The 22,966-nt window shown below is 34.2% G+C and overlaps 2 protein-coding genes across 14 annotated transcripts in view; one reads left to right on the top strand and one right to left on the bottom strand.

The window, feature by feature from the left end:
- The window catches only part of ORC4 (origin recognition complex subunit 4), an 81,621-nt gene extending 67,823 nt beyond the window's left edge, over positions 1-13,798 (bottom strand). For 2 of the 7 annotated variants that reach the window (XM_081796373.1, XM_060626419.2), the window contains exon 1: positions 13,617-13,798. In XM_081796373.1, the coding sequence (XP_081652499.1) occupies positions 13,617-13,656 (40 nt within the window). In that variant the 5' untranslated portion in view covers positions 13,657-13,798. Of the gene's footprint in view, positions 1-104; positions 357-13,616 lie in introns of those variants that run through there. The other 5 variants (XM_060626420.2, XM_060626414.2, XM_060626415.2 and 2 more) reach the window with 5 other exon arrangements.
- Positions 13,799-13,960: 162 nt separating this feature from the next.
- Positions 13,961-22,966, top strand: part of MBD5 (methyl-CpG binding domain protein 5) — a 443,648-nt gene continuing 434,642 nt past the window's right edge. For 6 of the 7 annotated variants that reach the window (XM_060626406.3, XM_078451303.2, XM_078451302.2 and 3 more), the window contains exon 1: positions 14,064-14,671. The gene's annotated coding sequence lies outside the window, so the exon portion shown is untranslated. The other variant, XM_078451300.2, reaches the window with a different exon arrangement.

Raw genomic sequence — 22,966 nt, 5'->3', positions numbered from 1 at the left:
AGAAGAAATTTTAGTTTCTGACACCTAAGGGTGCAGCAAACAATAAACACAACCTAATTTTAAGCTGAATAAACATAAAAATCTCACACTAAAGACTTACTTGCCTCAGTTCTTTATACACAGTACATCATTTCTGGCTTTCAACAAAATGTTACAAGGCACACTAAAAGGAAAAAAGACATAGCCTGAAAAGACAAAACGAGGCTCAGATGTGACTAAGATTTTGGAATTAGCAGACTGGCAGTATAAAACAACTACAACTAACATGTTAAGGGCTCTAATGGAAAAAGCAGGTATCATGCAATTACAAACAAGCATTGTAAGCAGAGATGGAATTTCTAAGAATGAATCAAGAGGAAACAGCAAAAATCAAAACCCCTAAAACAGAAGTAAAGAATGCTTTGATATGCTTAACAGTATAGCATATACTATCCTTTATAAAGGATCGGAGTAAGGAATTAGGAATACTCTATTGCATGATACTTTTGCTAACCATTAAAAGGTATAGCGTTTTTTGAAAATGGGTTTGGATTGCTTATACATGTATACTGCAAACTCTAAAGTAACCACTGAGAACAAAAAGTATAATTTATAGCCTGAGAAAGAGCAAAAAACTCTGAAATAATGTAAAATGCATGGTTATAACCACAGAAGGCAGAAGAAAGAGTGAAGGACAAAAAAAAAGAAAGAACAAGAGCAACAAAGGGAAAACAGCAATAAATTTGGTAGATATTAATCCTGCTATGTCAGTGAGTACTTTAAACAGCGGTCAAAGTAAATACACCAAGTAAAAAAAAAGACTATCAGAGTGAGCAGAAAAACAAGACTCAACTATATGTTGTCTGCAAGAAACCTACTTTAAATCTAATGACATAGATTAAAGTACAAAGACAGATAAAGATATACACTAATCAAAAAGCTGAAGTAGCTATACTAATTTTGGATAGTGCAAATTTCAAAGCAGGCAGGCATATCAGAAAGAAAGAGTATTACATAATGATAAAGTAGTTAATTCTCCAATAAGACAATACTACTTAATGTGTGCATGTTCAACAGAAAGTCAAAATTCATGAAGCAAAAAATGATACAAATGCAAGAAAAAATTGATGAATCACTCTTATACTTGGAGACTTCAATATCCCCCTATCAGTAATTGATAGAAAATCAGAGAAGACCTACCTGAACTGGACAGTACCATGAGTCAAATGGATCTGATAATTATAGAATACTGCATTCAACAAGAGCAGAAAACACATTCTTCTGAAGCTCACATGGCACATTCACCAATCACATTCTAAGCCATAAAATATTCAAATTTAAAACAACAGAAATCAGATAAAGCATGCTCTATCATGATGAAATTAAACTAGAAACAAAAAATAAAAAGATACCTGGAAAATCTCACCAAAAGGAGATTAAATAACACATTCCTAAATAAAAATAATACATGTGCCTAAGAAGAAAAAACAAGAAAAATAAAAATTGGGAATGAAATGAAAAAGAATATAGAACTTAACCAAATAAAGAGATGCAGCAAAAGAAATCCTTAGAGGACAATTTATAGCACTGAACACATATACTAGCACAGGAAAAAACCTAAAACTCAATAATCTAAGTCTGTACCTTAAGAAACTAGAAAAAGCAAACCAAAACCATGCAAATGAAATAATACAAATTAGAGTAGAAATCAATCAGGAAAATCAACAAAATAACTGGCTCAGTTTAAATTTAAAATTATAAACATCTTGCCAGGCTAAGAACAAAATATTTTAAAAAGACACAAATGACTAATAGAAATGAAAGCAAGGCCATCAGCACTGATCCTTTAAACATTAAAATGGTAATAAGGCAAAATTATGAACAACATCTCTGCCCACAAATTTGATCCCTAGATGAAATGGACCATTTCTTTGAAAGGCAAAGTCTAACAAAATGTATGCAAGAAAAATAATCTGAATATGTTTATATGTATTAAAGAAATCGAGTCAATAAATAACCTTCCAAAACAGAAACCATCAGGCCCAGATAGGTTCACTGGTAAACTCCACCAAACATTTAAGGAACAAATGATAGTAATTCCCTACTAATGATAAGTCTCTTCCAGGAAATAAAGGTGAATGAATACATTCTAACTAATTGTATGAGGTAAGCATTACCTTAATAGGAAAACCAGACAATGACATTACAAGAAAGGAAAACTATATACCAATATCTCTCATGGATACAGATGCAAAAATTCTCAACAAAGTAGTAGTGAACTAAATCACACAATACATAAAAATAAGTGGGATTCATTCTAAGTATGCCAGACTCATTCACCATTCCTAAAACAAATGATTAATCCATAACAATAGAATAAAAAAAGAAAAATATGATTTTATCAAGAGATGCAGAAAAAGCATTTCACAAAATCCAATACCAATTCAAAAATACCAGGACTAGAAGGGAATTTCTTTAATGCTAAAAACATCTAAAAAAATATATCTACAGCTAACACCATTTTTAATAGTGAGAAATTACATGATTTCCCACTCAGATCAAGAAGGATCACCACTGGTATTCAAAATGATACTTGAACACTTAGCTAATGCAGTAAGACAAGAAAAGGAAATAAAATGTATACAGATAGGGAGGAAGAAATAAAACCATCTGTTTGTAGATGGTAAGATCATGAATGGAGAAAATCCCAAAGAATACACACACACTATTGAAATTAATAAACTACTAAAGCAAAGTTGTAGGATACAAGGTTAATATACCAATGTCAACTACTTTCTACATGAGGAAAACTAAAAAATCTGATTAAAAAAAAATCAAAGTGGACCTAAATACATGAACAGATATTCCATTTACATGGATAAGAAGACTCAGTATTGTTATTATGTCAGTTCTTTCAATCTTGATCTATAGATTCAATGAAATCCCAATCAAAATTCTAAAGTTATTCTGTAGATATAAACTGATTTTAAAGTTTACGTGGAAAGGAAAAAGACACAGAAGAGCCAATATGATATTGCAAGAGAACAAAGTTGGAGGTCAGAAACTACCCTACTACAAGACTTACTATAAAGCTAAAGTAATATATACAATTGACCCTTGAGCAACAAGGGTTAAACTGCTTGGATCCACTTATATGCACACATTTTTTTTTCTTTTAATAAATATAGTACAATACTGGAAGTGTATTTTCTCTTCCTTATGATTTTCTTAACATTTTCTTTTTTCTAGGTTATTTTAAGAATATAGCATATATTATATATAACATACAACACAGGTATTATCAACTGTTTATGTTATCAGTAGTTAAGACTTCCAGTCAACAGTAGGCTATTAGTAGTGAAGTTTTGGGAGGAACTAAAAGTTACACACTCATTTTAAACTGTACAGGCAGTTGCAACCCTAAAACTTGTGTTGTTCAAGGGTCAACTGCAGAGTGTAGTAATGGTGAAAAAAATAGAAAAATAAATAAATAAATAGAACAAAATAGAAACCCAGATATAGACTCACAAAAATATTTTTGACAAAGAAGAGAAGATAATTCAAAAGATAAAAGTCTAAAGGTACTGGAACTGGACATCCACAGGTAAAAAACTGAGTTGACAGAACACTTAAACCTCACAAAAATTAAATGTAACATACACCTATACATTAAACACAAAACCATAGAACTTCTAAAAAGGAACACAGAAAAAAATCTGTGTGACTTTGTGTCTGGCAATGAATTTTTAGGTACAACACCAAAAGCACAATCTAGGAAAGAAAAAATTGATAAACTGAATTTTAAATTAAAAACTTTTGCTCTATAAAAGACACTGTTAAGAGAATGAAGACAAGCCACAGACTGAGAAAAAAATACTTGCAAAACACAGATTTGATAAAAGACTGGTATACAAAACATACAAGAACATTTAAACAATAAAATGGAAAAAAAAGCAACCCAGTTAAAAAATGGACAAAAGATCTGGACACCTTACCAAATAAAATATATAGGTGATAAGCATATGAAAAGATGCTCAGTATTATATGTCACTAGAAAATTGCATATTAAAACAATGATATTTCTGCTCTATACCTGATAGAATGTCTAAACCCAAAAAATGATGACATCAAATGCTGGTGAGGACATACAATAATAAGAACTCTGATTCACTGCAGACTAGAATGTAAAATGGTACATCTACTTTGGAAGACAGTTTGGCAGTTTCTTACAAAATGAAGCATACTCTTACCACACAATCTGGAAATCAGACCTGTTGGTATTTATCCAAATGAGTTAAAGACTTATGTCCATACAAAACCTGCACCAGATTGTTTGTAACAATTTTATTCATAATTACGAAAAAGTGGAAACAACAAAGATATCCTTTAATAGGTAAATGGATCAACAAACTGTGACACATCCATAAGATGAAATATTATTTGCTGCTAAGAAGAAATGGGCTATCAAGACATGAGAAGAAATGAAGGAAAGTTAGACACATATTGCTAGGGGCAAAGGACAATTTGAAAAAGGATACACACTGTATCATTCCAGCTCTATGGATGGAAAAGGCTAACCTATGGAGATACTCAGAAAGATCATGGTTGCCAAGAATTCAAGAGAAGGGAAAATGGGTGGAGCACAGAAGACTTTTAGGACAGCTAAATGATTTTCCTGTGATACTGTCACAGTGGATATATGTCATAATACATTTCTCAAAACCTGTAATGTACAACTCACAGAGTAAACCTTAATCTAAACTATGAACTTTTCTTAATACTAATGTATCAATACTGGTCCATCAATGGTAACAAACATACCACTCTAGACAAGAAGCTAATAATAAGGTAAACTGGGTTAATGCTAAGGGACCTAGGCCAGTAGGAATATATGGAAAATTGTTGTACTCTCAAGTTAATTTTTCTCTAAACCCTTAAACTGCTCTAAAAAAGTTTATTAATAAAAAAAATCCAAAAGAAAGGAAGAAATGATCAAAAGTCACAATTCTTACTCTTCCATGTGGACAACTATGGTGACCCCAAAAAACATGCAAAAATACACACTCAAAACTGCTTTACTCTATGATAATTTGTGAAAAACAGAGATGAAAACACAAACTTACAGAACATTTGTGAAAATGAAATGTAAGTACCAAAAACATAGTTTCAAGTTACTAATACAGATTATAAAATGAAGTAAAATTTCTGTAAAGTAAAACGTATAGACAAAATCTGTTTTAGCAAAATATGACCGTACAGAAAAGTTTGCAAAACAATAATGGTAATTCATAGGAAATATTAGCTACTTTAAAAATGCTTTAGGGGCGCCTGGATGGCTCACTTGGTTGAGCGCTGACTTCAGCTCAGGTCATGATCTCAGGGATCATGAGTTCCAGCCCTGTGTAGGCTCTGTGCTGACAACTCAGCCTGGAGCCTGCTTCTAATTCTCTGTCTCCCTCTCTCTCTCTGCTCCTCCCCTGCTTATGGGCAGGTGCTCTCTCTCTCTCAATCTCTCTCTCTCTCTCAAAAATAAAACATGAAAAACACATACTTACACACACACATGAATAAAAATACTTTAAAACTAATTTATCTGGTGCGCCTGGGTGGCTCGGTCGATTGAGCACCTGACTTCATTCAGCTCAGGTCATGGTATTTCAGTTCCTGAGTTCAAGACCTGCATTGGCCTCCCTGCTGTCAGCAAAGAACCCGCTTCAGATCCTCTGTCTCCCTCTCTCCCTGCCCCTTCCCTGCCTCGCACACACACACTCTCTCTCTCAAAAATTAACAAACGCAAAAAGAATATTTATATACAAAAATAAGAAAAATTGTTATAGTTTGTTCTTGTCAACACTGATCATGGCACTATTTAGGAACATAACTCCCAGAGGCTGGCAGGTTATTTCTACAATATAAAGCAAATATACACAGTACTATCTTGTAACAGTATGTAATATACTGGAAAGATATTAGTCACATATTATTTCTTTTAAAAGTACACAAGGGGCACTGGGGTGGCTCTTGATTTCAGCTCAGGTCATAATCTCATGGTTTGGGAGTTCAAGCTCCAGGTCAGGCTCTACACTGACAGTATGGAGACTACTTGGGGTTCTCTCTCCCATTCTCTCTGCCCCTCCCATGTCCTCTCTCTCTCAAAATAAACATTTTCTTAAAAATAAAAGTACACGGCAAAACTTTATGACCTGGCTGTTAATAAATCCATAGAAACAGATTAAAAGGACTAAAATTACATAAATCAACATCTTAGAATTGTTTCCAGGTGCAGGAATAACAGATTATCTTCATTTTTTCTCACCATCTTTACACTGAATATATTACCTTTTTTGAATTTTAAAAAATCATGTTGCACATTTAAATCAAGTAATATATAATTTGACTATATAAAGTTTTCAGTGCTAGAACAATAAACATTTTATTTTAGCTTCTAAACATGTTACACATGTAAAATTCGTTTCAACCTAAGTTTAAAACATGATACCCATCAGACATTGCATCAGGATGATGCTGTATATAACACATTGGACAGAAGTCTAATAGTTATTAGCTACAACACAGCTTTTAGAGAAAATACACTGCTTTTTACTCATTGTAAAGTAAGTTGACTAAAACATACACAAGCCTAGAAGTGATTACTTTAAGAAAACAATATAAGGTGACATTTCTGGGTCATCTATATTAAAAAATGTCTATTTTTACAATGGTGGCAAGATGCGAGAAAGTGAGAATGTGTAGGCACACCAAAAGAAAAGCTAACATACTTAGACCTTTAATCTTGTCAAATCTGATCTCAATCTTTTGGTCAAAACTTCATACTAATCTGTCACATCATTCAAGGAAGAAGTAAAATATCTAAGATTCTATTGTGTTTTTAAGGGACATTGGGATAAGAAGGGACATTGGGAAAAGAATATACTATTAAGGGGAAGAAGAAATCAGGAAAAACTAGCAACCCCAAAAGATGCTTCTTTGAAGATAAGCACCTGGGAAAAATCTGGAGTGAAATGGGGTAATAAAACTGAAATAGAAGGATGAGGAACAATTGTCAGTTCCAGACTTCACCCATTTCCTAGTTTATAATCTTCAACTTGCAGCTTATTTTCTCATTTAAGCACTTCATAAAACACAGTCTCATCAGCCAATCCGGTTCAAATAGAATAAACACATAACAAGGTCACTTAATAATCAGTATTTTAATTTGTAATAGAATTCATTTACAAAGCCATCTCTCAAAAATCTACATTCCTAAAACAGTTAAAATTAAAATGGAAGCCTCTATCCCACTCCATCAGAAGACAAGAGATTCTACAGAGAGTAAGAAAAGGACTTTACATTGGGAGATAACAGACACAACAGAAGGTGAGGATATCATATAAAAAAAAAATCAAATGTTGTGATTCTTGTGCTGTTTTCAGCTGGTTCTCAAATCCCTGGCAATCAGGCTTATGCCTTCTGTGAACAGGGTTTCTCATAATAGGCACTAATGACATTTCGAACTAATGCTTTGCTGTGAGTGGCTGTCTTATGCATTATAGGATGTTCAACAGCATCTGCAGCATCTATCCACCAGTTTTCAATTGCAACTCTTGATAACCAAATATGTCTCTGGACATTGCCAAATGTCTTCTGGGAGTCATATATTGTCACAGCTGAGAACCACTGACAGGAAAAGGCAAAAGATTAGAGGCAAAAGATTAGAAAATTCTACTCATTGGGTTCTTATTAGCCCAAGAGAAAAGACTTTCAAATGAATAAAAAGTTGATGTCGGTGATCCCCCCACAAATATGCTCCAGACAAATCCTTCCAGTGAGAACCATTAATAACTAGCAAGCCTCAGCCAAATTCACACAGCCTGAAATAGCTTCCTGATGCCCTTTACATAAATTTGAACACACAACCAAGAATCACAAGACAGCTGAGGAAAACTTCTAAGATGAAAGCCTCTGAAACATCCTAACAGAAAGAAAAACTTAGAGAAAACCAAGTAAGTAGGGAGAAATAAACTTCAAAACATTAAATTAAATGCTTAACTCAATTAAACATTCAAAACTTCAATTAAATCCATAAAGAGAAAAAATATCAGGATGCCATTTTAAAAATGCAGAGATCAAAAAAGGTATTGGAAATTACAAATATAACAACAAAAATTAAAGTCTCAAATGTTTAAAAAATCAAGCAAGTTTCCAAAAAACTGTAAAGCAAGACTGGAAGATGATTTTAAAAATGGGAGAAAAGAAACAGCTCTAAGAGTGTAATATCTAATTGCAGCTTCAGAACCAAAAATAGAGGTAAGGATATTACAGGACAAGTATCAGAAACTTTCTCAGAGGTAAGGAAAACAAGTTGCCAGACAGAAAGAACCCATGAAATGCACAGCAAAGTCACCTCACAACAAACACTGTGACATTTCAGAACACTGGGAACAACAAAGAACATTCTTTAAGCTTCAAACAAAAATAGGGTGCAGAAGCTTCCATAAAGAAGAAAAGAGTGAAATGCAAAGTGTTGAAAATAAGAATGGCTTCAGATTTTATATCAGACGCTAAGAATTCCTTCGCAATTCTGAAGAAAAACATTTCCAACTTAAAATCCTACATCCAAACTAAGTTAGGGTAATCTAAAAATATTTACATACAGAACATAACGCCTCAGACCATTCGCCTCTCAGATAGCTACTGGAGATTGTGACCAAATAATATGAGGATAATCATTAACCTTAATGGATAACCATTAATCTTTTAATGATGATAACCTACGTTAAAGAAATTCTGAAGCATGGACTTAAGCAAAAGAAAACAGATCCTCAAAGAAAACTCAGAGATGCAAAAATTAACACAAAACGGAGACTTACATGGGATACAGGAAACAGAGGATCCATCACAGAATAGAGAGAGGTTGCATGAGGGGTAACCACATCAAGGAGCCAGCCTAAACTGGAGATAAGAATGTTCTAGGAGAAATTTCTCAGCGATAGTTAAACTGATTAAAAAATAAATAAATAAATAAATTGATACTTTTGAACCTATGCAGATGTGCTGACAATAAGCAAGCAGATTGTTCGGGGCTGAATTAATGATAAATATTGAGAAACTACACAGACATAGGATGGTTATTTACCAAAAACTAAGATATCAGTGAAATGATGGGGGGCGCAGGGCTTGGGTATTTGTGGGAAAAAACCAAATTTACATCGCTCACTGTGGAAGTCAACGGATAATGCCTAACATGGAAAAATCAAGTGGCAGCATATAAGATGTTATTTGTAAATACAGAGTTAAATATCAAAAGAATTAGCCAAAAAAAAAGCTTTAAAAGTTTTTGCCCCTAGTGAGGGGGAAGTAAAGGCTTTAACAGCCACTTTTTCCAACATCACATCCTCCCTGGGGCCTAGCAAGGTGTGGAGATAAAGGCCCAACCATTTCAACCCACCATGGTGCAATTCTGGTGGGCCACATTCTGGAGAATTGAACCTGTGATAAATAAATTAAGCTTTTTTTTTTTTTTTTTTAATAAGCCATGTACAAATAGTTAATATTTCAAGCGCATGTTCGTTTACATTTGAAACTTAATACTTAAAAAAATATATTTGAAAATATTTTCTAAATTTTAATTACCTTGGCATCTTATGCTGTAGAGGCCAATTTGATTGAAAAATTTTAAACTAATGTATGACAAGTTAAAACACACAATTTTGGCTGGAAGTAGAAAGATCTTGAAATCAAATCTCAAAAATAGAAAAGAGGTTAAGGGTTCCATATATGGTAATGGCAGATCAGATCAATCCTATTAAAACCAACAAAAAACCTTCACAATAAAAACCAAAGAAACAAAGCAGTATGAAATTACATGCCAAAATACAGGAGGATAAATCAGAAAAATAAACACCATAGTCAGTCACTTTTTCCTGAAGACTTGTACTTATCCAGAAGAAAAGACTGAGCAACAAGAAGAAAGGCTGAACTACTGGTAGCTCTGTTGGGGTATGAAGAAAAAAATCGAAGCACAAGATCCACCAAACCCAGGTGCAAATAAATCATCACTCAAATTAAAGTTGAGATCTTAAGGAACATCATTGGATTAGGAAGAACTGGAAGTAAAATGGAACTTGTAGAACTCATGACTTAAGTCCTACTTAAAGTTAAGTGTAAAACAGAAGTACTCTGAAGTCCTGAATATGAACTAAGTGACTTGGGACTGGTAGTGTGCCTGTTACCTTTCCAAGGAAAACATGGCTTCTTGAAAAAGATATCATTATCCTAGGACTCACATATTCTTATAATTTTTCAAATCCAACAACTGGCACACAGGCACACATGAAAAACCATGAAACCAAGAAAAATCATGAACCAGCAAAAACAGACCCATTACAAATTAAGAAATTGGAATTACTGGTCACAAACAACAATTATGAATACTGTGCCAATAAAAGCCACAGTAATTTTTAGTAAGTAGCTAGAAACAGTAAGAATAGATACAGGTGATTTACTTCTTAAAAAGACACTGATCCACAGATTCAAGAATTTCAATTAATTCAAAACAGGAAAAAAAAATTCTACACAAAATGCCATAAAGAAATAGAAGAAAACTTAAGACAAAGAAACATTCTTTAAAGATTTCTTTCAAATCAGCCAGTATTAGACTGACAGGTGACTTCTCAAAATCAATAATCAAAAAAAAAAAAAAAAAAAAAAAAGCAAAAACAAAAACCCACAATGGAACATTATCTTCAAGATTCTGAAAAACCACCACAATCCTACAGTTTAAAAGACCCAAAACTTTCTTCAAGATTGAAGGTGAAAAAAGACACTTGGAAGGTAAGCAAAAAAATTAAGGTAATTGGCCATCAGTACACCTGAATTAAAAATATTCTAGGGGCTCTGGATGGTTCAGTGGGTTAAGCGTCAGACTTTGGCTCAGGTCATGATGTTGTGGTCTGTGAGTTCGAGCCCTGTGTCATGCTCTGTGCTGACAGCCCCAAGCCTGGAGCCTGCTTAGGATTCTGCGTCTCTGTAGCTCTTGCTGCCCCCACTCCCACCCCCCAGTTCACCCTCTGTCTCTGACTCTCAAAATATAAATTTAAAAAAAAAAAAAAAAAGATTCTAAACAGTGTACTAAAAGCAAAAGGAAAAAGATCCTCAAAGAGAATTCAGAGATGCAAAAACAGTTGAGAAAATTCATTTACATACCCAAGTTGTCCCAAACATACTTAAGCATTTTTCAACAACTGAATCAAGTATCAATTTTCAAATTTAAATTAACACTTCATAAAACTAAAAATTCAGTTCCTCAGTAACACTTTTAGCCAGATTTCGAGTGGTCCATAGCCAGCCACAAGCTGGCTACAGTATTGGGTAGCACAAGTATAGAACTTCTTCGAGTTAAAATTACAAATAAATTTAAAACAATAGGAATTAGCATATAAACCAGTAAGGAATGAAATGAAGATAAAAATCATCCAGGAAGCGAGAAATGCTCCAATTATAGAGAAGATATTTGCGATACTAGTCAAATATTTAAGTAAAACACAGACTACCCAATAGAAACATTGTGACAATTCAAATAAGAAATCCAAACAGCCTACAAATATTTTACAAATTGCTCAAAGTCATTAATAACCAGGGAACTGTGAAAACATAAAGCCACACTCATCATGTTGGCATCAACAAAAAACATCAACTGTTGGTGAGACTGTAGAAAAAAAGCATCTACCATATACTGCTGGTGGGAGTTTAAGTTGATCTATTTTGGAAAAGTTTGGCATAATCTCCATTCTACAAAAATGCATGCTATGCGTGGAAAAATACATGCACAAGAACATTCACAGTAGCATTGCTCGTAACTGCTAAAAACTGGACACAATCCAAATGCTTATTAATATTAGATGAGTTACATTAATTGTGGTTTATTCAGAAAAAGACTACATCACACTATAGACATTACCATATAAAATGAAAAAACATGAACAATAGCTAAATGTACTAATTGGGTTAAATATTGGGGACACGTGAGGAAAATAACACATAATGTGTAACTCTTTTACATACAGGTAAAATACAGATAAAATTCATCTGAATCGGGTAGTAATGCCAACACTGGTGGTTAAAAAATACTTGAAATAAATGTAGAAAATAATTACCATAAAAATCGGTTCCTGTTAACCTCTTGTAATGGTGAGGCAGGAGGAATATTCAGGAATTGATGGGGGGAGGAGTAGGTCTCCAGTACTAGGAACGTTCTAGTTCTTGCCTGTGGTAGTGATCACTCAGTGTTCACTTAATAATTACTCATTGTATTGTATACTTATGATCTGTGCATTTTTTTGCATATTTAGTATTTTAACATAAGAAATTAAAATTTGTTACCTAAAGCACTTATATTACTTTGCTGTGACTTTTTTTCTTTTATAAAATGATATATATTTGGTTACAATATAAACAACACTTTAAGGCACAGGACTCTAGTTTCGATTCCACTCGACAAGATTACTGCACACAAAGAAAGCAGTTAAGTACTAGGCAATGATGCATAAATAGGGTTAATTGCCAAAGCGTAAGTAAAATGTAGAAAACAAGTAACACAACTTTAATTGATAGTGTATCCTAAAGAATAATTATTACAGAATTAAATACCTGTATGAGGAACAAACATGAGGAATTTTAGATTATTGGCCTTAAAAGAAACTATACAGAATGATAATCTTTCAAAGTACTTTTACAAAAGAAATTAAAGATTGAAATGGTTCTAGTTAAGATTTATGAAATGATGTGAAAAATGGTGACTTTACTGAAAAAAAGCCTTACTGATGTAAATACACGAATCCTTTAAGAGTCTGAATTATTATCTTATGAGGGAAACATTTCCAGCAAAAATAGGTAGCATTTAATTGAGAAACCAAAGGATCTAAATCCGAGACTAGTAACCAAAAAAACTTAAAGCAAAATATTCATTTAAAAATCTCTTATCTACACCATAGAAAAGGAAAAATTTGTGATGTCTCTTCTCTATCAACCGTAACATTCCTCCATATCGAGGACTACACAATCCCATATCGCTTTCTGAGAGCAAGCTTAAGCGTTTTGTTGCAGCAACAACGCCAAGCTATAGAGAGGAAATTCCATTCAAGACTTCCCAAGCTTGCTCCCTCCCCAAAAACCACTCCAGAATTCCAAGGAGGGTAGCGAAGTAAGGAATAATGGTCATAATACCTAATACAAGCAATGCATCTAATGCCAGAGTTGTCAAAATTCACACATGGCGCTTCTCTCTTCCCCTGCTCTGAAGCAGTCAACAGTCATCTGCATAGGCTCCAAAGATTCCATTTCTCTCTGACAGCAATATCATCACATTCCTTACAACCACCATCGGGTGTAGTCAATACCCAGCCAGAGACCTAGTTCCATGAGGAATCCCTACAAGCTTCAGAGATTCGTAGGCAGCCTCACAGGAAAGCCACGAGACAGAAGTGGCCTTCCAGATTTCTGGCCTGCCTGGCCTAGACAAGCCTGACGCCTTCCCGCATTCTGAGTCTCCACAACCTTCCGTCCTCATTCTCTTCGATTCGCCTTTCAACACTGGCGACCTTAGGCCTTCGTTTCGAGGCCAGCCTAGCCCATATTACCTCTCACAGAAAAGTCGCCCTTACCAGGGCAGAGCAGCATAGATCTAGCCACCACAGGAACCGCTTCACAAGCGCCCCTGACCGCGTAGTCAGCTCAGCTTCACCTGCCGCTGCCAACGGTACACCAATACTCCCGGCATTCCCCGCGCACGCAGCGCGTCTCCCACCCCGCCCCACTCCCGCCCAAACACGTGACCTACATTAGTCTCCGTCCACGCCCACTTCCGTTCCTCCACTTTCCCTTAGGAGGTAGGAGGGGTCAGGGGGTTGTTAAAGAGTAGCGACTTCCTCCTACTCCCCGCCCCCGCCCCTCTACCCCCTGCTACAATGTCTTCCGGGTCGCAAGTGCCTCGGAGCCTTCTGGGAAACCAGATCATTTCCTCCCCTCCCCCTCCTCTTGCCTTCAACCAACCAGCCTCCCGTCAGAGAGAGACATGCGCAGTGAGTGCCTCCCGTCTCTTCTACCCGAACCCCCCCTCCCCCCCCCAGCAGAGAGACCCCAGCAGCAGCAGCAGCTGATGATGAAGAGAGAGGCAGTGGCAGAGGGGGGGCACCTTTTATTTCTATTTTTAAAGGGACAGGACACTAATTTTACCCCACTTCAACCTTGAATTGAGGGGGGTGGGGGGAAGGCGGCTGAGTTCCTTCCCCCACCCTCCAGCCCTGAGACCTGAGAGGGGGATTGAGCCTGAGAGAGAAGAAGAAGGAGTTTCTTCTTCTTCGAAAACCCCCATCCACGACTCCTACCCCCTCACCCCTCCACTAGCCTCCCTCCCGAGCCCCCTCCACCCTCCTCCTCTTTGGCCGTGAGAGGAGGAGAGAAAGAGACCAAAAGCCTCTTAGCAACACAGACCCTTCTCTGCTGCTGCTGCTGCTGCTGCTACTGCTGCTGCTGCTTGGCCCTGGCTGGAGACATCTCACTACACCCAGGAGCAGCCACTTCCCCAGCTCTCCTCCTCCTTCGCCTCCTCCTCCTCCACTCCCCCCCCTTTATTACCCTTTGTGTCATCCTCCACAGCTCCAGGGAAGGCACTCAAAAGTGGGGGGCAGGAAAGGTAAGTGTGTCTGTGGGGGCTTCATTGCCTTCCTCTGGCTCTGACTTTAACTCCGGGCAACAGTAGCACCAAACCACATACGCAGTGGAGCTCCGGGGTGAGGAGGGGGTGGTGCTGGGGGGGGGGGGGGAGTGAAGGAGGGGTTGGAGTGGGGAGGGGTGTGTGAGGTGGGTGCCCATCCTGTCAGAGGAGGAAGGGCACTTTTATTTTTATTTGCTGTTGTCAAAAGTGGTTTCTCTTCTCCAGCTAACATCTGATTGTGTCTTGCTCCAATGGGGGAAAATACAAAAACAACCCCCTCCTTCCTCCAATGAGGCGCCAGGGAAAGAGACAGAAAGAGGCACACTTTCTAGATGTCACTTGAAAAAATTCATTTGGAGAGCTTTTTTCCTTTTTCCCCAGGAAAAGCTCCACTGCATTTGTTTCTGAGTGGGAAAATGTCGGGATCTGGATTGTATTGGAACTGCTTATCCATTTGTAGACCTGAGTGTTTTCCCCTTTTTGGTTCTGTATGTGATTTGGAAATTGACTTCAGTGTTGGAACAGACTTGATTGGTTTTTGCTTTCTGGGTTTAATTTTTCTTTCTTTCTTTCTTTTTTCTTTTTCTTTTTCTTTTTTCTTTTTTTTTTTTTTTTTGTTGTGTCTGACTTGCATGGGAGATTTCAAATTTTTAGTTGATAGAGGCCTTTGGTTAGGTTTTGACTTGTATTACAGCCTTTTTTGTTAAATGTTTGTTTCATATATTAGCATATAAAGTTCAAAGCTTAAAATGCTTAAAGTTTCAATACCACTAGTATTGTCTCTCCTTAGATAGGTTCTTGATATTTTCCACAAGATGAGAATATTAGCTATTTTGTAATTAATCTGGATATTTTTCTTATCTTTGTAACTTGTCTGAACAAGTAATCCCCATTGAAAACTTTATGTTGTTCTGGCTTCATGGAAGGCCAAACCTCTCCATCAATAGTTTGCTGGATTGGTACCACTTTCAATTTTAACTGAATTATTTATTTACTGTTGTAAATTGAGATGAGTTTTTCATCTCTTGGGGTACTGAACCAAATTGCTCACTATATGTGAAAGGAGACAAATTTCAAAAATATATTTTCATGAGTCGAATCATGAAGTTGTAGTTAGTATATTCACTGTAGTTTAGACATAAATTGAAAGATAAATTCAGGTTTAGGTTTACAGAATAACAGTCTTCATAAAAATCACTGTGGCTTTCGATTTCAGTGCTGTATTTTATTTCACAAATGCTAGAAAGTATGTTTCCAATATAGGCCTTTTACTAGAGCTTACATTGGAAAGTGTTATTTTGTTTCATACATACATTTCTTTATCCTTTCCTTGAAGATGGATGCACACATTCATATATTCTCTCTCTCTCACACACACACACACATACTCTCTCTCTCTCTCTCTCTCTCTCTCTCTCTCTCTCTCTCTGACACACACACACACACACACACACACACACACACACACCCTTTTTTGTAACTGCATTGGTATCTCTGATCCCGTAATTTATGTCAGCAAAAAATATTCTTCTGTAAAACAGCAATTTTATGATCAGACTGATAATATGAAAACAGCAATTTGATCAAATAGAAAGGACTGAAGAAAAATAAATCTAGATGGATATTTGACATAAATATTATAAAACAGGATAATACTTTTAATTTTTATTTTTTTATGGCAAAGCCAAAATATAATGCGCTTATATTTTAGTGGCAGAAAAGCAATGCAAATGTAGAAACTTGTTCTGTAAATTTTCATTAATGTGTACAAGAGTAGACATTTAGACACAGGAAAAAAGCTCTGTAGCAATAAACAATATGGCCTTATTTCCTTCCTTTCTGTTATAAATTTGAACAATTTCTTACCTTTCTCTAAGGTGTAATTGGTGCATTTTAGCAGAAATCTGTGTCAAGTTCAAGTTTTTCTCCCAACATCAATACTAATATTCCAGGTCCACCTAGGATTTCTTGTCCTCACTCTAATACCTCAGCAACCTTAACATAAGAGGGAGAAAGTAGAACTTAGTGAAGAAATCAATTTTAAATAAGGCGAATTGTGCAGATAATTGGATGGTGGTTGCCCCGTCGGCAGCTGAGTGAAAATTTACAGTCTTGAGTATAATACCTTTACTTAATTTATGTCTGCTTTTCTTTTGAAAACATTCCTTTATCTCACCACTCCCTGGCTAACCCTGTATAATTTGAGATTTCCAGACTTCCTCTGAGTTGGATAATGATTTATGTTTAAAAAACCTTTTTTATTCTAGCTTATTTTTAAATATTAAGACATATTTTAAGATTGTAATTTTCATCTAAGTGACATCTTGGAGGTCACTTTATCCAACTCTTCATTTTCCATTTTGCTGAAGTTCAGAGAGTTTGTGGAACTTACCTAGGTTCCAAGGCCTGTAAGTGGGCAGAGCATGGACCAGAGAACTTAGGTCTCTTAACATTTCCTGTGCTACACGACCTCATTTTCTTTGTTGGAAATGAAACTGTCATTCACAATTTTGTCTATAGCACTTAAGGATTTTATGTGGAGGCGTATTATCCTAAGAATATTTAGGTAAATAGCTTTAAGTCAAAACTTTGCTTGTTTATAATTCAATAATTTGTTGATTTAAAAGGTACTGATTTCTCTCATTGTGGATAGTTACTATTTTGAGAATTATTTGTTTCCCTTGATGCTTATGTTTTCTCTGCACTTCTAATTAATCAGTAAACATGCTTTTTATGCTTGGATTAGAGACATATATATAATAATGACCCATATTGTATTATAAACATTTACCTGCTAGTCTTGCTCTGTGAACCACTTAAGACTAAAGATTTGTATCTTAAGATTTACATCCCTCACGGTATAGTGTCCGGTGCACAGTAGGCCCTACTGATTAATTGACGTAATTGGTATTAGAGTTAGGCATATTTGAATTTCTTTACTCCCATATGTGGGGTTCCTTTCCTTTCTTCCTTTTTCCTTTCCTCTCCTCCCTGCTACAATTTCTCCACTACTATGAATTTTTTTTCTTTATTTTTACTGTAGCTCTCACTTTTTCTATTAGCCAAATTAAATCTTGTTAATAATATAGTACTCATAGAAAGTAAAAACATATTCCCTCTAATCCTGTACAGGATACAATTTGACAAAAGTAATTTATTTTTAGTGAGAGATTTCAAAAAATTCCTATTAAAAATATCCTAGCAAATATTCAAGATACACTTAAATTTCATTTCATTGAGAGACTAGTGCGATAGGTTACTAGAATGATTAGGCCACTTTTACCAGCTCTATAAAGCAACTGTTACTTAGGTGACATGTTTCCCTGACTTTGTTTTTTTGGTCCTTACCCAGACACTTATCAACTTTCCAGTTTTCTATGGATATGAAGATTTACTCCTAGTCATCAGTGGGACCCCATGAAGTCAGCCAGAAAGCCTATGTCCAACTAATGTACCTTTGCAAACTTGTCTGGATTTTGAATGTATGTGCAAAACAGATTGTACTTAGGTATTCATTAAACATCTTTTGAGCATCTACTGTCTGTCAGGCACTGTGCTAGGCATCTGAGAAACAAGGATGGTCCCTACAGTTTAATGTGAAGAGGTATTTTAATTGTATTCCACAAGTATATTGGTCATAACTTTATTTTGATGTTTCTAAATAAATTTTATATTAACTAAATAAATGGATACTGTTAGGTGGAAAAATGCATGTTTAAGAAGGATTTTGCTGTATTTTATTAAAATAGAAATATATAATGAAAAATTTTCCACTTAATACTGTATTCTGGGGCTTTCTATTCTGTATATAATTCACTAATTTTAGACCATAAAAATAGTCTATGTGACCATCATTACTAGTATTTTATTGATACATACTTTTATTTGAAGATTATCAACATTGTTTATTGAAGTATCTCTTATAAAATTATTCCAAAACAAAAAACAAAACCCAAACTCTCCAAACTTAAACTTTTTTTTTCTCAAAAGTAACTTCTCTTCTTACATTTCATATACCAGGTTATCTTTCATGGTTCATTGGAATACATGGTACATCATTTTCATTTTGATCATTTAGTTATTTTCTATAGTTTAAGCTAACAGTATAATTTATTTATCATGGAATAATTATGGTATATACTGTTCAGGAGTTTTGGAATTTTCATTGTGTGCTAGATAAATTCCTCCAAGATCCTCATTAGAAACTTTCCAGTTCTATCTCTAAATTGGTTAGTTGCAATTATTAATCCTTACTATGTTCTGTAACTTCAGTAAAATGAGTTATTAATTTCTTAGTTAATGGATGTTTCAAAACCAAAGAATACTATCTTGGTTCCTATCATGGCTTTCGTATGTAATTTAAAGATTAGAGAGAGATTTCCTGGATTTTCTTTGTCCTTCTTAAACTGTACCTCTTAGAGTAATATTGATTCACAATTTGGAAGGAGGAGGGGCTTGGGCTCCCTTGCTGGTACAGTATTTTTGTGCAGGTAAATAGATTCCTGAAGGTCAATCTGATCTCTTTCAAAGTCATTCTTAACTTTTATTTTAGTACTAATCATAATTACCATTTATTATAAGTATCTAATACTGTGACAAATATAACAAAACACTCATCCTGTGAATTTTGAACATTGTTCCCGTGTTATAAATGGGGAAATCTATTACTGACAAAACAGCATTTTACATATAGCAGCAAAATATTCAATCACAGTAAATTCATAACTTTTTAATTTAAAATACAGACACAGTAACTTTTATCAGTCAGTAATTTCTCTGGTAAACATCAGTAAAATCATTGCCCCAGTAGCTTATTGATGGAGTGATGGAAAATTTCTAAAAGTTTACAAGGACAGAAAAACAATTAAAAAAAATCCAATTCTTTATAAGGAGCATAGATACAGATCAGTGTGCAACTTGAAGTAAAATACACTTGACCCTTGAACAACACAGGTTTGAACTGTTCGTCCACTTATATGCAAATTTTTTATAGCACTGTAAGTATTTTTTTTCTTCCTTAATGATTTTCTTAACTTTTTTCCTCTAGCTTTATTATAAGAATACAATATATAATACATGTAACATACAAAATGTGTGTTAATTGACTGTTTATGTTATTGGTAAGGCATCTGGTCAACAGTAGGCTTTTGGTAATTAACTTTTAGGGGAGATAGAAATTATACTGGATTTTCAACTGCGCAGAGGTCAGCACTCTCATTGTTCAAGGGTCAGCTGTAAACGTAAAGTCAATCTTCTCTTTGTATGGCAAAAATTACATTTAGGCTTTCTACATATTGAACTTCCTTTCTCTTGCATGAGTTACATTTAGCATTTTGTTACATGAAGTTTGAAAGTTCCAACAATTTGTGACCCAGTGAATATTTACTATAAACATTTTAATGTAAATGTTGATAATGGAAAACCTCGAAATAGAGGAGACTTTATATTGTCTAATGCTTGAGTGTTTATATACACATATCTTCTGGATCCTGTATCTTAAAAGATTTTCATAATTACCACATTACACATATAGAATTAAGTTTAATGTATTCTTTTTAGTACTATTTAAAGTCAGAAATATTTTTAGTATAAGAATGGACAACTTGTTGGTTTCTCCAGATTCCTAAATTATTATTCTTTAAAGCAGCTACTGAATTAAAATACTTTTTGATCTAGCTAACTAGAGTTGATTTTTACATTCTTTGCTTCTAGGAGAAAAGAGTAATTTGTAAAAATTACTAATCAAGTAATTTTCATATTTATCCTAAGTAGATATACACATTCATCCTATATGCATAAGTTGCTGATATCATTCTATAAGCAATTATGCCAATGCATTATGTCCTGTAGAATTTCAAAATATTTTAACTGCTGAGGAACTATTCTCTGTTATCTATTATACTTCAGAAAGGAAATTTTATACCAAATTAGTTTTATTGTTTTTAAGAACAATCTAAGTAATTGGTCAGATAGAATAAGTCATTGGTCTCCAGTAATTTCCTTAGATAACCCAAAGGTAATTCTTAAGAGGTAATACCTAAATATAGGTACCCAAAGGTACCTATATTACCCAAAGGTAATACCTAAATATAAAGATTAAAAGTAAAGATTCTTACTTGTCATTGTTTCTGTTTGAGGTACTTCTATATCATGTAAAGTTTCAGAAGTTGGAATGACTCAGAATTTTTCAGAAAGACAAGGTGAGAACCAGGCTTAACATCTATTAAAGACATATCTTCTAATGTAGTTGAACATAATGGAAAATAAAATCACTAATGACATCATACTGGTGTAAAGCATACACTTCATTCAAAGTTGTAGGTGACTAATTCTAACTTGAGTCCTATTTCAGTTGACCTATATAACCTTTTCTTAGAGAACTTGTAATTAAATTTTGTGTCATTGAATAATTTATTAGAACATATTATGTTAAAGGACTAAAATGAGTTACATAAATCAGTCACCAGCCTTGCAGTGGTGAAAAATTTTTGCACATCCATGCTTCACTGAGTTCTTTGCCAACCAACCAACATTCAGGCAATGAGAGGAAAAATTTCTGTATGGGGCTAGTGTTAAAATTTACATTCTTGTGCTGCCCCCCTTTTTTTTTGTTGTTTTTAATTTAATGTCTAACTCATGGAAGTTTGTTTCTTCAGGTTGACTGAATGCAAAATTAGATTTATCCTTGCATCCAAAGCCATCTTTTTCTATATACGTTGAGTTCAGACATGTTCTACTGATCTGTTGACCATTAATTAACTTAGTTTATACAATCTTAATGTTACTACTATCTAAAAATAATAATCTTGGTTGTATATATACAGTCACTAATGTTGGAGGAGGGAAGTATTCCACATCCAACAAAAGAAACGTATTGATTTTTAAATAGCTTTCCATACTTGGGATTACTGATCTAAAAAACAGCAGCTATGTAAGTTAAAAAGGATTTTTATTTATTTGGAAAGTCAAATGTAAAGTGTATCATTAATGAATGAATATTAAGCAACATCAAAATATTTAGAAAGTCAAATACATGTTGCAGTAATGACAGAACTATAGAGGCTATTTTTTAGCATTATTCCAAAATCATTTTCCTTCTTCTACATTTGTCACACGAGTTTTTGCTGAAGGATTTCTTGGCCATTTTAGAGACTGTAATCTAGTTAAAAGGTTTGTTTATACTTCCCATCTCTGTTCTGCTGATGGTATTAGAATGCAGGCCAGAGCCAGACATCTAACTGTTTATAACATTCAAACTTCAATTAAAGCTGCAGTGTTCAGTTCACTATATATCAGAAAGCTTATACCAGCTACAAATATCACCACTAATGATGGCAATGATTTTGTGTAGCCATAGGCCTTCCTAAATTATGCCATTCCTTGTGAATACTTTTTTCATTTTAGATGGTATTAACATTAATTCTTTCGTAGAAGTCTAAAGATAAAGTTTATTTTCTACCAGTAGTAAAACATTTTCTTTAGCAGTTTCTTTTGATAATGAAACCAAACAGCTTATATTATTGTATATCTTATTTAAATGGCCAGTTTAGTTTTTAGTTGTTTTTTTTTTAATTAATAAATTTGATAGTAGATGTTTGTTAGCTAATTGATTCAACTCAGGTTTCCAGTTTGAAGAAAGTAGCGATATGTTGCATAATAGAAAACAAAAGTAACAGTCATATTACTACAGTGTTTTGTGTATGTGAGGAGACTAGACCCACATAGTACAGATTTTAATTTAATCTTATGTTGTTTTTCTGGTCTGCTGCTCTGCTGTTTGTGGTTTCTATGTTCTAAGTATGTTGGTAAACTATTTAAATTTTTTTCTTTTGAAAACTTTTAAGAATTCTTTAAAAACATTTCTTCAGCAGCTTCACTGTTTTTGCTCATTCTACCTCATTGATTTAGAAAATGAATTATGTGTGTATGTGTTTAATTTTGTAATGACTAGGCAAATTTGCTATGTTATATTGCTTTCTCTTTTTATAAGAATAAATTTTAGTTTTTACTAATTTTAGACCTTGATTACTAAATTTATACATTCTTTATGTACATACATATATTTTTTATTAAAATACAAGTTTATAGGAGGCTTAAACGTTTTAGGAAAGATGAAAAATCATATTAAATTCAATGAATACTTGCTATAATGCTTTTAATTAAAATACATTACAATGGAAAAATCTACATTACACATTTTCCTGGCACTGAAAGAAAGAATTCATTTATTTTGAAATTTTATAAGAAAGTTAAAAAATACTACCTAGAGTGTTT

The sequence above is a fragment of the Panthera onca genome, chromosome C1 (genome assembly GCF_046562875.1).
Source record: "Panthera onca isolate mPanOnc1 chromosome C1, mPanOnc1 haplotype 2, whole genome shotgun sequence".
In the NCBI taxonomy this organism is placed as follows: Eukaryota; Metazoa; Chordata; class Mammalia; order Carnivora; family Felidae; genus Panthera; species Panthera onca.
This window is presented reverse-complemented; position numbering and strand designations above follow the sequence as displayed.